Source organism: Cricetulus griseus, chromosome 6, assembly GCF_003668045.3.
Source record: "Cricetulus griseus strain 17A/GY chromosome 6, alternate assembly CriGri-PICRH-1.0, whole genome shotgun sequence".
Taxonomy (NCBI): domain Eukaryota; kingdom Metazoa; phylum Chordata; class Mammalia; order Rodentia; family Cricetidae; genus Cricetulus; species Cricetulus griseus.
The window spans coordinates 61,250,738-61,265,267 of record NC_048599.1 but is presented as its reverse complement, the minus strand read 5'-3'; the positions used below and the strand labels follow the sequence as shown (position 1 = coordinate 61,265,267).

The 14,530-nt window shown below is 42.8% G+C and overlaps 1 protein-coding gene across 3 annotated transcripts in view; it reads right to left on the bottom strand.

Annotated features, from left to right (window-relative positions):
- Positions 1-6,379: 6,379 nt before the first annotated feature.
- Rasgrp1 (RAS guanyl releasing protein 1) overlaps positions 6,380-14,530 on the bottom strand; it is a 59,359-nt gene continuing 51,208 nt past the window's right edge. For 2 of the 3 annotated variants that reach the window (XM_027422231.2, XM_035446782.1), the window contains 4 exons: positions 13,653-13,689; positions 12,856-13,008; positions 8,692-9,074; positions 6,380-6,514 (listed from right to left, as the gene is read on the bottom strand). In XM_027422231.2, the coding sequence (XP_027278032.1) occupies positions 6,380-6,514; positions 8,692-9,074; positions 12,856-13,008; positions 13,653-13,689 (708 nt within the window). The remainder of the gene's footprint in view (positions 6,515-8,691; positions 9,075-12,855; positions 13,009-13,652; positions 13,690-14,530) is intronic. The other variant, XM_035446783.1, reaches the window with a different exon arrangement.

Below are 14,530 nucleotides of genomic sequence, written 5' to 3'. Positions count from 1 at the left end.
ATACACGGCTTATTTTCCAGTTGGATATGACACCTGTGTGAATGACTGAATCGTAAGACCCAGTGGTGGGTAACTACAGTGAAACAGTGTTCCCTGGGCACGGGCAGTTACACATATGAATTCATAGCAGTTGTGACGGCATTCACAAGACTTAGCTATGTAAGATCAAGCCAGACAGAATCCCAGCATGGGGTAGGGGGATGGTCCTGAAGTCCCACCCCCTAGCTGAGGAGCTGTTGGCAGTTTTCTTAATGGATGTGGGACAGACATGAGACATTGCCTACACTCCGGTAGATGTCCTAAGCATGCACATGGACACAGGACTAAGTGGCCTCCCTTAAAGAAAACAAAAACAAGCACATGAAGTTGAGAAGGGAAAGTATGTGGTGTTGGGTGGGTGGGTGGAGGGGGGAGATAGGAGAGGAATTGTAGGGAGTAGATTTAATACATGTGTAGAATAAAAGAATTGAGACCAAAATTACTCTAAAGGAACAAAGATACATACTGATTTTACTTGATGCTGTGAAAAAAAAAACCTGTTCCTACTAAGTACCCTTGCTTTAGTTCTAAAAGGCAGGGTGTATCACAGACCATCATCTCTAGCATTAGTATATCAGAGGGTGTGTTAAGGTATCCTTTGGGAAACACCAACTCATTGGAACAGCCAAAGGCTTGCCGATCAGGAGTTGTGAATTTGCATTCTTGGGGACAGTTCACCCACACCCCCATCAACAGGGTCAGTTTTACTGTGATGCCAAGGTGAGGACTGGGGCCTGCTCTCCCAAGTGCTGTAGCTGGTGAGGGTCTGGATCAGGTTCCCTGCTTGCCACAGGTGGCAAGAGGGTGGGGGGGCATTTTCTCACTCATGCCACCTTAGTGGTAGTTGAGGGGCAGTGCTGTAAGCATTATAGCCCAGATGGGAAAGTATTCTGGCAATCAGGAGCCACAGAATAATACCACAGGTCACAGTAAGCATAACAGCTTAACAGCCCTGCTCCAGGGAAAGGCTTCCCTAGTGTAACAGCTCTGCTCTAGCAGGGGAGGGCTTCCCTAGTGAAGTTGTTACAGTTCAGCTCCAGGAGTTTCCATTTTGCTAAGGAAAGTTTCCTAGGCGAAAGTGTTACAGTCCTGATTGGCTCTGGCTCCTGAGACAAGTTGACAAACTGTTACTTTTCTCCTCTGTTCCATTCCTGTAAAAGAAGGTCTCACCCAAATCTCATTCAAGAGATTTATTGGGAGGGAAGGGAGAATGGCTGCCTCTGCCAGGGTGGAAGAAGACAGCAGCAAACTGAACAGACACACAAGGTTTATATAGGCATGCCGGTCTCCTGCTCAGTGGTAATGGCTGGTGTCATCCACTTTTAAGGTAGGGTTTTCTCTCCATTTAAACATGACTTTACCTGATTACAGGCACACGCAGAGGTGTGTCTCCTAGGGGTTCTAAATCCAGTGTGATGGTCTGTGGAGATGTTCCATCACAGCTGCTCACTCGTGTAAACTCAGTGTGAGCTCCAGGGCACAGTTGTCTATAACTTTTTATCTGTGACAACACATAACTGGCTTAGAGACCCAGGCCTTAGCAGAACTGTAGCCATAGCACAAAGACCAGAGCAGGATGCAGGCCCTTATTAACCCTTTAGTCCGAGGGATGTGACTGCCCCTCACCTTAGCCTTAGTTACAGGAAGAGCCATAAACACCCGCAGCACAGGGAGACACCAGTCAGAAAGGACAAACAACTCCAGGTGTCCTTCTGCTGAGACTAAAATGTTTCAACTTTCCTACACCCAAAATAGTCAATCAGTTCAGTCCAGACATTCCTAATCAGGGTTTGATCCAATCCCAAATCTAACCATGCAGTTTTGGAATCTCCCAAGCCACTGGCCACCCCTTGTCTAACCACAACGAAATCCCCTGCTGCTCAGAGAGGCCCTGGTTAACTCACAATAAAGATTCTACTTTCGCATTGGATCAGATCTCATGGTGGTCTTTTGCGCTGGGGTAGGGGTGGGGGCGCGACGGGGATGGGACAGGAGGGGACGTCCAGACTTTGGGCACAACAGGCCTTTAATTGGCAAGTGTGTACTATTTTATCATATAGTAAACGATGATAAAATTTAAAATAATCTTCAATGAGTAATAGTAAGTACTGTGTGTGCCGCAGCCACTGACGTGTTTTCAAGCTAACTCTTTGAAAAATGTGGGGCAGAAAAACTGTTGTTGTCCCTTGTAAACTTAGAATTTCTATGTTTGTATTTAATTTTTTTTTCATTTGTGGTAACTGAAGCAAAAGCTTTTCCATAACTAAGAAAACACATGTATCGGTAGCTGTGTATTCTGAAAAGTAAAACATCATAAAAAATACTTATGCATGAGTAAAGTATTGTGGAATAGAAAAAAAAGTTTGTTGAAAATTTTTACATTTTTTCTTTTCTTGAACATTAGTTGCTGACAGGGATGACTTACAGCTAATTTTTATCTTTTTGAGAAAGGCTTTTGCTATTCAGACTATGCTGTTCTTAAACTTGACTCTCAAACTTTGCATCCTCCTGCCTCAGCCTCCTGAGTGCTGGGATTACAGGCCTATATCATCATGTCTGTTTTTTTACTTTTAACTCTAAAGATTTATTTGAATATGACAGAGGCATTAGTTTATTTCTATTGCACTCCTTTTGTTCCTTTTGTGAGTGCTGTTGGGGTTGTCCCTGCAGCCACTGGCACCCTTTCCTCAATTGGGCACTTCTGAAATCACAGTGGAGTGGAGCCAGCTCCGTGTACCCAGCCTGTGAACCTCGCTGCAGAGAGAAGCTCTGTTTTCTGCAGCCTAATAGCTTAGGTACAGTTACTATGATAGCCTTTGCTCAAAACTTGTTTTCAGACTGTTTGCTATTCAGTGACTGATGGGGAATGTCCTTCTGTATATATGTTTCTCTTGTTGGCTGATGAATAAAACACTGTTTGGCCAATAGAGGCAGGAAGATAGGCAGGACTAGGAGACAAGGAAAATTCTGGGAAAGGTAGGGAGAGAGAGACGGGAAGAGAAGCCTTGTAGTGGAGGAAGGAGTAACAGGTCCGGACCCTTCTCTGGTAGGATAAGATCACATGGAAATACTTAGATGAAAAGAAATGGGTTAATAATTAAGGCAGAGCTAGCCAATAAGAAGCCCTAGCAATTGGCCAACAGTTTTATAATGAATATAACGTCTGTGTGTTTATTTGGGGCAAGGCGATTGCTGAACCTGGTGGGACAAGAAACACCAGCAACAAATGCTTGTGCTGGCGGTAGGGTGACTTGGGACATTTATGGTGGAAGATCATCACATGAGAATGTTGTAAATGGATTGAGTACATGGAGACTGGTGATGAATAGCATTTCACTGTTCACTAAAACCTAATACCTTTTTAGATATTTTCTCTTTGTTTCTTGGGTTTTTAATTTCATGTTTTTTCTATTTTTACACTTTCAGCTCCCCTTTTTTCCATGTCTTTGTCCAGCTTGTGGCACCTATGAGCACCTATGAACATGATCTTATAGAACTGAATTAAATAACTGAACTTTCCTCTGGGCTGAGAACATCAGTGCTGTTGGACCACATGGACTGATGTCAAAGCTGTTCATTTAGCTGTTTCCTTGTACTCTGTAGATTTAGAAAAACTTGTCTTATTAAATAGAAAATACATAATATCTAATTCAAAAACATCTACCAGTACTTGTGGCAAACATCAAAAGGATTTATAGCCAGAAAATGTCCTGAGCAATGTATGTCTCTTTACCATGTGATTTGCGGATTGGGAAAGAGGGTGGATGAGAAGAATTTTCGTCTTTCCTGCAGGGTCAGCTTGTCAGGGTGATTTCATTATATCATATGAAATACTATGAGCTTTTTTTTTTTCCTTCCCACTCCCAAGAACACTTAATAGAATGGAGTAGTTTGAATTACAGTAAAAATTCAAATGAAATGCATGAAGTTAAGAACCACAAGTCCTTGAAGTTGTAGGGATCCAAATGTCTTTTATCATATAAATAGTAGACACAGAAAACTTACAATAGGTATCAAAAATTTTACAGTCTGTACACTTTTTTCTTGCAGCTTTTACATTATACATCTTTAGACAGAATTTCACAACATGGTCAGTAAGGAGGTGAGTCAGTCAACAGAAAAGATGAGAAGCAACATCGCTATTATTGACAGGATCTGTCCTTGTTTTGGCAAACACAGATCTGCCCGAACATTTCAAGCAGTATAGTAAACAAAACTCTTGTGTAGTAAGCCCAACTTTGTTCCGTTGTATCAGTAGATCACACCTGCTCCTACAGCTCTGCAGGAACAGAGCCAGTGCAGACTCCAAACATCTTTAGTCCTAGCTGGACCATAAGAATCTGATGCGATTACTGCCTCGTGCTGTCTTTTCTCTGGGTTCTGCAGAGCATAAGATCACCTAGCCGTGATAAATGACCAGAGCCCTCTGAATTCCTATGTTACAGGCTATTTACATAAAAACTCCTTGGAGGTCTTTACTGGGGACAAGGAATAAGAAAAAGACAATGTTTAAAATTTTGGCTATACACTTGTACTGGTTCATAGCAGAGGAAATTATCCATAGTGAATAATATAAATTTTGAGGTCTGCCTTTACTCCATATAATTGTTCCACATTATATTACACCTGCTAGAGGTGTATTGCCAAGGGGTAGCTATGCTTTGAGAATTTCTGAGTTTGGATGTAGAACAAGGATAAAATTGGGTGTAAAGTGGTTGGTTGAATTGTCTAGTGAGACTTTAACCACCAGCCAGTTCTTTGTCACTAAAACTCCACCAAGAGGGACACAAATGGGCAATTGCCAAGCAAACTTTAGTGATCTTAGTACTTTAGGGGCAGCACCACATACAGTTCCAACTCCTCTGGAGACTGGGTGCTGCTGGCTGTAGGTTTGGAACTCATTTTGTGAGATGGTGCTCTCGGAAGTTGTTCATCCTGTGTATGGACCACAAGTTAGCATGGTGCCAGACCTTCCAAGCATGGAAGCAAAGTCTCCCCCAAAAGGACAGGATCAGATGAAATGTGTTTGAAAGCTAAAAGGAAGCTGACAAGAGAGTTTGTGAATAGCTTCCCCGGCAACAAGTCAAACACACTGGTTTTTAACCTTCATGATAGAATAATCAGAGACCGTTACTCATGGGTTTGCAAAACAATACAATTTATATTGTTAGCAGTTTGTCTTATAACGAACAGGACTCTATTTGTGAATTTGTGTAAATGACTAAAAGGTGTTTGCTTCACGTCTGCATTCTCTAAAGGAGAAAGTCCAAGCTACATGCATGCCTGCTACTGTATATACATATTCTGTACATATATGTACATGCTGTCAGCTGTTTAAGCCATCGCTTCCGTTAGCTTACTTCTAGATAGTAAAAGTGAAGACAGTTTAAGCACAAATTCCGTTCAAAAGAAAACCTTAAGATAGTTTTCAAAAGAGTGAGAGAGAAACTCGAACATGAAGAATTAAACACTGTCCACAGACCATTTCTTTTAAAAAGTCACAGATTCTTAATTGTACTCACTAGAGAATATCTGGACAAACATGTTTATGTTGTCTTAGCTAAGTAACTGTGTATGACATGGTAATTGCTGTTTGTGGATAGTGAGATTTAGTTTGTATTTCATGATGACTAAGACCCAGAGCTATGAGTTGACCTGCAATTGGATAATGTCAAGTTCAATTAAAAAGCCCTGGATTTATAACCAGGCTACATCTCTAGGAGTTCACTTCTAGATAGATATGCTGATGTGCCTACAAGCAAGGGAGGGAGGAGGGGGAGCAAGTGAGGATGGACCGGGAAGGAGGCTCTTGATGGGACCTGAGGTAGTGAAGTGGGGATCCGTTTCACAAACAAGGCAGGCATGTCAAAGTCACCACTTTTAGGGTATTGTTTCTATTATGAACAGACTTTGGGTAGAACAAAGTAAACACCTCAGTTTGCAGAAACCCTGGGGAAGGCAGCAAACAGCTTCTCCAGGGGCTTTTTATCGACAACTCAGTAAACGACTCAGTAAAGCAGGCTGCCCGAGACACAACCAGGAAACTATGGTCTTATTTTAGCACTCGTTTGGTATTGGTTCCCATAAAGAAAGGAAAAGCTTCTAATACGAATGCTCAAAGCTTTACATACTTGAGCTTTTCTTCCCATTGAGTCAACTGGCTGAAAACCAATGACTATGTTAAGAATATTCTAGGTTAAAAAAAAATTAATGACACAATAGTGACTGCTTTTCCCCTTTTCAAGACTGTTAATCCGAAGTTGCCTGTACCTCTGCAGTCAGTTTCTGAAGTGAGATCCCAGTATACTCCTCCACAGATTCTGTTCCTTAGATTTCTGGATTAAGAACAATCACCCCGATCCATCTGTGCTATGACATGATTGCTTTTTGCAAGCTGAAGGGACTCTATTTTCTTCTGTGCGTACTTCAGTTGGATCTTCAGGGCATCATTATCTGCTTTCAGGGTATTTATTTCCTAAAGGGAAATGAGAATAAGGCATGTTAATAGAGAGGCTGTGAGTGGGAAGTCACTTACAGTATCAAGAGTATTAGATTTGATTGGCGTCTCCTATTCACTGTGGTTAAGAATTATAAACTATTTTCAAAGTAGTTATTTAGCTGTGAGTATAAAATACCACATTAACTATCATGGACATGTGCAAACAGCAATTACTCTTTGTCATGATATCACAGATGCAAGTGGCTAGCAGACAGAATAATCCACTCTTGGGAAGGGGGTGGAGGAATACACAACCTTTGGATAGTGTGTAGCAGACAGAAAGTGGTCTATGGTCTGGTCTGCTCTGAACTATGAAAGCAGTGCTTCAAAACTCTGCAAAATGAGATGTTATAGTTAATTTAACCTGGTTCAGCACCCCCACTACAGATAACTAATGTGCCTTTTTTGGGGGGAAGACTTGTTCTCATCCTCAAACTGGGATTTCGTGTTCTATTGGCAGTAATTTAACTATACAGCCATTGGTTCATCTCCAGGCTTCTGGTTTTGAGGGAAGTGTCCTCATGTCGGACTGACTTACATGGGCATCAGAAAATATAGGTGCAATGTCTGGTTAACTGGGTCCCCTCTGGGTTCTCAGTCTGAATCACCCAGAGTGCTCTCTACCAGCTTATGTGGGATTGAGCATTGCAGTGAGCTCACCACCGCTGTGTGATAATAGAACGCTGTCTGATAGTAGGGTAGCTTAATCCTCGTGCACACCCTGGAAATCAGTGGTGGCTTATAGGAGCAGAAAGTGCTCACACATAGTTCTAGAGCCCAGGCACATCTGACCCAAATGTCTTAATTTCCTTTTTTATTTGGTTCCATGCTGATTCAGTTATGGCATGAGCTAAAATAACACATTATTTTAATATGTATTAAAACACACAGCTGTAATCAGCTGTCCTTGTAGCATGCTATTTTAAATACTGGTTTAACGGAACTCCTTCCTTGTGGTGAGGGTTGTTGGATTAAACACTAGTCATTGCAGGTTCCTAATGGAAAAATAGGGCACACTGTTTCTCTAAAACACTCATGGAGAATTCTGGTCCTCGGGTCTCTGTGATTCAGGTGAAAGAAAAGAGAAGCAACTAATAAAACATCAGGAATTATGGCCCTGATGACTGGGTGGGGATTTTTTTGTCACCTGTTTCTCATAGTATTTTTCACAACTATATTACTACCCTTAATCGGCATGTCAGATTTGAAACCTCAGCATGGACTTCACAGAGGACCAATCAGGTTGCAGTATTTAACAACTGGCATAAAAAATGTCTGGGATTAGATCCTCACACTTAGGAGGCAAAAGCAGGCAGATCTCTGAGTTTGAGGACAGCCTGGTTTACAGAGTGAGTTCCAGGACAACCAGGGGGCTATATGGAGAAACCCTGTCTTGAAAAACCAAAACCAAGCCAAACAGCAATAAACAAAAACAAACAAAATGAAATGCCTTAGTGTCTCAGACCAAAGTTCCCCACTTATATCATGTTTCCTTTTCAAGATTTTTTTTTTATTCTTCTAAGAGGCAACATTCAGCAATTTCTCTTCCTAAGGTAACTCAAGGGTGGCTTCCTTCTGATTAACTTGTTTGCTAGCATGAATTTTAAAGGTACTTTGGGTAAAAGACATGCTTTCTTCCTGCAAACCTGTTGCTCTTTTGTCCTCCTGATACCCTGTTCTTCATTCCAGTCACCAAATCAAGTCATAGACATTGTCTAGCACACAGCTCTCTGATTCTCCTGGGGGCCTGGCAGGGAAGGAACCTCACTGGTAATAATGTTGAGCTGTTGAGTGTCCTGCAACCCTGCCGGTGGGCAACTTCACTGTCTATTATGCCAATAAGCACATTAAGCTAGGTCATGGTGGGCTATGTACTGTTGGGAGGACAGGCCTCCTAACATGATACAAATCTTGTTGTGTGAGGGGAAAAGGTCAGGAAAACATAGTAAAATTAAACACCATTAAAGCTAATGTCTCTTTCTTCTTTGATACTAAAATGGCTTAGATTACGTACATTTGGCAACTTTTCTCCCTTGTTTGCTTACTTAACCTGCTAGTAATCAGGTTCAATCTTCACGTTTAGGCTTTTCCCTATTGCATTTTACTTCAGCAGGAGAGAGAACAAAGGGAGGGGACAGTGAGAAGGGAGGCACCTGTTCCAGTTCTTGGTAGGTCCGGAGCCGGAGGTGAAGCTCCTGTTTCGGTTTTATAAGCGATTCTTTGTTCTCCCACTTGACAAATGCCCGCTTTCGGAGCAGCACTGGGCTGGGGCATGGTGACGTGGGACTGGGAAGCACAAAAAGAGCATCCTGTGGTGGTTTCCTTGGGGAAGACAGCACGAAGTGACCAGCAGGCACCTCGCCGCCCACCCAAGGGAACGACTCTGTCTGGGTGGTCTTGTGGGCAACAGTCCTCTTCAGCCGAACCGAAATCTTCTGTGAGGACACGCCCAGGAGCATGATGGTCCGATCCTTGCTCTCCTCACTGTGGTCCACAGCCTCCCCATTTTGAAATATAAAAGATCCCTCCTCAGGTGCTGTGGAGAGATACATTTGTTAGTGCTCTCAGACAATGATGAACTCAAGACTCTCAACATCTGTTTCAGATGAGACCTTTCTTATGTCAAGAGTTCCACTTCTAAGTGGTTTGTTTTAGGACATGCAATGTCAGGCATGAGTAGAAACAGAAGACTAGGGATTTTGTGTCAGGATCCATCCACACCAAGGAAAGAACATCTTTTCTTTTTCTCCTTTTTAAAAAAAAGATTTAAAAAATGTGTATGATGTTCTGCCTGTATTACGTATGTATGTGTGTGTGCATGTAGACCTTGGAGGTCAGAGTGAGTGCCCTTGGAGGTCAGAAGAGGGTTTGGGATCCCTTAGAACTGGAGGTACAGGTGGTTGTGAGATACCATGTGGGTGCTGGGAACTGAATCCAGGTTTCTGCAAGAGCAACACGTGCTCTTAATCTCTGAGTCATCCCTCCAGCTCCCAAAGCATCTTTTTCTATTTGCACAACAGTTACCTGGATAGTTACTGTTCCTGCCTCGACGTAGCAAGGTTTCCTAGCAAGTCTAAAGACATCAGGATAAACATATAGACAGAATGTCCTGTATGTGCTTTCTCTGGACTCTGGGGAGAGAGCTGTTACTCAGAGTTTGAGCCAGGTACTGGGAGTGCTACTCAAGCAGATGGACAGCAGGGACTCTGTGGGACTCACTTGTGTGATTGGTATAGATTAATGATGAGGCGGCAGGATTAGCTTTGTGGACGTGTATTCTAAAATGTATCACCCTTATTTGATTCCGCAGGGGTAAGGACAAGCCAGCCATCTGGTTTTCTTTTAGTCAATATTCCTGCCTGGAACTATTAACTGGAAGGAGTAATTTCCTGAGAAAGCAGAGAGTACTAGATGAATTTGAGATGGGTGGGAAGATAAATTGGAGGTCATCCAAGTTTATCTTTCGCAAAGATTTAGCACTAATTTGAGCTCTATGCAAAGTAATTAGGGTGCCAAGCAATAATACATCATTTATTAATAAACATATTTTGGATTCTGTTTATTTCATTGAATGGAGATGAAAATACCCTACTTTCCAGAGCTTGGGGAATAAAGTGATTTTATGTATAAGACAGGTTTTTGTATCTTTTGGACATACATTTGTATTAAAACCATACATTTTTTTATTGCTGAATTTAAAAAGGGATTGTTTTATGTCTGTGTGCAGAGGCATGTATGTGCCTGTCTGCTTCAGTCCTGGAGGCTAGAAGAAGGTCTAGGGCATTCTTTATTACTTTCCATCCAGTCTCCATATTCTTATCCTTTCTCATTCATGTGACAACATCCATCCCATACAATGCAGGACCTTCAGCAAATTTGACTCAAACATACTGAGTCACTCCACAGAACCAAGGCTGGTGCACAGGGCCACTTCCTGCTGACCAGTTCAGTGGAATGACTTTCAAATCCCAGAGACAGGAGTGATCAGGTGCTCTGACCCACAGAGCTGACCAAGGTCAGATGGCATGTCCTTTCTCCAGATGCCTTCTGAGTACAGCACCCCTGAGCTTCACAAAATGATGTGGGTTCTTTCCCAAAACTGGCTGCAAGTTAGTTTTGTCTAGTTTGGTAAAATCCTATGAGGGTTGTGTGATTCCACACCAGCCAACCTCACCAGAACCCCACTGGCAAGTTTGTCAGGACACTCTTGATTTAATGCTGTACAGAGAGACTCCCTTTCCTGTGGCTGGAGCTGGAGTATTAGGTATCAAGGCACCTCTTTCTCGTACTACACCCACCCCGGGTCTCTAAGTCTTATGTTCCCCTATTCTGCTGCTGTTTTCCCATTCAATCTAAAACTGTGTTTATATACCTGTTAAACAGTTATAAACTTTAGTGTGTGTGTGTGTGTGTGTGTGTGTGTATGTGTGTGTGTGTGTGTTCACCATGTGGATGTGTGGAGGTCATAGGACAACTCTGGATTCAGTTCACTCCTTCCATTTTTAAAAATTATTTTAAAAAATGTTTATATGTGTTTTGCCTGCATATATGTCTGTGTGAGGATGTCAGGTCCCCTGGCACTGGAGTTAAAGACAGTTGTGAGCTGCCATGTGGGTACACTGAAGCATCTATCTCTCCAGCCCCCTCTCCTTCCGTCTTTATGTGGGTCCCAGGGGTTGAACTGGGGTTACCAGGCTTGCATAGCAAGCACCTTAACCTCCGGAGCTATCTCACCAGTTGAGAAGCAGGTGAGAGTTAGGTACCTCTGTTCGGCCATCTTGAACTCCCCCTCTCCCTTTCCTGCCTTTAACACAGTCACACTTTAAACCAGTCAAACTTCCCAAATTATGCCCCCTCTATTGTTGAGATGGAGTCCTAGGCGTACAGAAATCTGAAGAGTGAATCTTGAGGATTCTACTCTCTTGTAAGATCTCTTTGTTTCAGAATATGAACAGTGCATACTCTTCCACCTGGCATTTACAACACGCCTGCCTGACTTCTACTTGTTTTCCTACTTCTCTTCTGCCACAACACCTCACTCATACCACAAGCACCACCTACAGCTTTTCTGCCTTTTGGCCCTTTGCTCCACCTGTCATCTCCTCATCTTCATCATGACCTGTACCACCTTTCCTTTGAAACTCGGCTGAAATTCCACCTCCTCCAAGAAGACTTTCCCAACAGCCCAGCACAGTGACCCCTCTAGTCTACACACTTGTCATTTGTGTCCCCACAGCCTACTTGGCCTTCACTGGCTTCCACTTGGCTCTGTGCTGGTATTCTGTCATTTCTCCCAATTAGAGGCGTTCTTCCTGCTTCTTTGCCCTCCAGACCTGGGGAGTCTCTGTTCTACTTGCTTCTTATTATTTCCTAATCACTCTTTACTTGCATTTGGCCATGTGCAGAGTTAGCTGCAATTCTGGCTTAGCCCTGGGTCGTCCTTGAATGATCTGGTTAACTTGGTGAATCCCCAAGCAGACCTCCAGGGTTTCTCCTTTTTTTCCCCCTGTATTTACTTTTCTGATTTTAGAAGTTTAGTCATTTTTCTTTGCCCGATTTCTCAAGGTTCTCAGTCTAGGGCAGGGTGTTAATTTAATGGGTGAGGCTCCTCTTTTGGAAGAAAACCAGGGATAATGCACATAGTCATTGAACTAGTAGGGGAGCCTACTTCCTGCTGCCAGGTCTAAGTGCCAGCCACATTGTTTTTCTGGGTTGTTAGCAGTGAGTCTGGTCACTTTTGGTGCATAATGGTCTCTGTTAAATTGCAGAAATCAAATTCTCAGCCATTTCTTTCTCCTTCTGGAAACAGAGTCAAGAAGACCTATGGTTTCAGCCTCTACTAATATTGCTTCAGTTTCTGCTAATGGTATGTTCTTTGGACATTTCTGAGCTATGGAGATGTTAGTCTTTGCTTCTGTTAGTCTTTGCTTACATAATATGTTACATTCACACTGCACATGTTATGCATGTTATACTTTCACTCTCTCTACCTCTCGCCCTCCCCATTCTTGGTTTGCGTTTAAGGAGAGAGGAAGAAAATTCACATGAGATGCTATCATGGCAAGAAGTCCATATCTGCACTTGGATAGGTGCCCAGTAGCATGATGATTGTTTTTTATTTTTTATTTGCGCAGGGTGGTCTAACTTCTACTCTGTTACAGCACCCAGAGAGTTAAAAATCCATGACCAGTCAGCCATGACATAGCAATTGAGGTAAAGGCTAACTGGAAATAAGAATCATGGGGTGATCTTCCTTACCCACCAAATTGACCCTTTCCTGTACATACCCATGACAAACGTCCCCAAGGCCTGCTTACCATGGAGCAGATCTTTGGTTCCCAGTGGGCAAAGGTTGGACATTGGCACCACAGAGCTGATGTTCTCTGTGGATACTGCTGGGCTCTTGATTCGCTTCTTGCACTCGAACACCACCAGATCTTTGCACTGTTTATGGCAGTTCATCCCACAGTCTGCGGACAAGACACCCTGCTCAGAAGTCTTTCACTCACTTCTCTAGCATCTCTCTCACAACCAAACTCATGCACTGCTCTCTTGTCAAACTCTGCTGGTCCAGCCTCTGGAGCTAGGATACCTGATGTTCCTAAGGGATCTATGAAAGAGCACCTCCTGATTCTTAACCTCCTGGTAAGCCCCAGAGCTTTCATCACTGCATCAATGAATCTCAGAACTAAGCAGCATCTTCTCATCATGGAGAGAAGAGATGCTGATCTGGAAAATTAGGTTCTGAGGTATCTGCTGAAAAAAAAAAAAAAAAAAAAAACGAACTGACTGGTCCTGTAGTAACCTTCCCCAGGGTGATTCCCTTTCCTTGAGCATCCGTCCTTCAATGCTTCTACAAGGAGCACAGCCATCCACAACTGAGGAAAGAGAGGTTCTAGTAGAAGGAAACTACCTGACTGGTCTTATAGGCATCCCTCTCTTGGCTGGCAGCAATCCCTGTTAGGGTGCTCTTTGGAAACCATTTTGGATACAAGGCTTTGAACTCTGCCAAGAAAGTTTGGACTGAATGGACAACTGCTATGCACAAGAAATATTACCAAGGAGAGCTCTTCAGACAAGGGAAGTGACCTCATTCCTCAAAGCTGAGACTTACCTTTACAGCGATAGCCTTGCTTGATCACTCCCCAGAGCTATGAGGCAAAGAAGACAACATGGCACAAGTCATTCATCTGTCTGCTGTGAGACTGTGCCTTGGCATTCATACTCTTTGTTCTACAGTCTATCAATGGGTAGACCCTAGTAGCATCCATTCTCTATTTTGGTTCCACCATCTATCAATGGGTAGACCCTGGTAGCATTCATTCTCTATCTTCACTCTACTGCCTATCAATAGGTAGATTCTGGTAGCATTCATTCTCTATCTTTACTGTCTATCAATGGGTAGACCCTGGTAGCTCTCTCATGTCCTAGTCCTCTGATAAGAATCCACTGGTCCGAGACAACTGCTACCTAGGCAAGAGCTCTCTGTACTCTGCACGATCCAGCACTCTGCAGGCCTGATATAGATGAACCCTGAGCTCCTGAGGACTGAGTATATAGTCCGGGTAAGAAACTTGGGTTTGGAGGAAACTATTAGTTGGATTAGGACATAGGACAAACAGCACTCAGGTAATCTCTGAGATAGTTTTTTTTAAATCAATTTAATTTTGGACAATTTCCCTCATGTATATAATACATTATAGTCATACTCATCCCTCCACCCATCCTCCTTTTTCCTTTTCCCATTCCTACCAAGCTCCACTCCTCCCAATAAGTCTCCCTCCCATTGCCATATCTTTTTAGTTTTTGTTCTGTGACATACTGAATTCAACCAGGGCTGCCATGTGGGGTATGGAGCGACCCCCTGGAACACAGGTAACTTAATTTCTTTTGAAAAGTGAAGAAAGGCATCTCCTATTTCTTATTTTCTAACATTGGAAACATTATGTAACACTTTTAAAAAGGTATATCTAATTCCACATTTCTGTACCA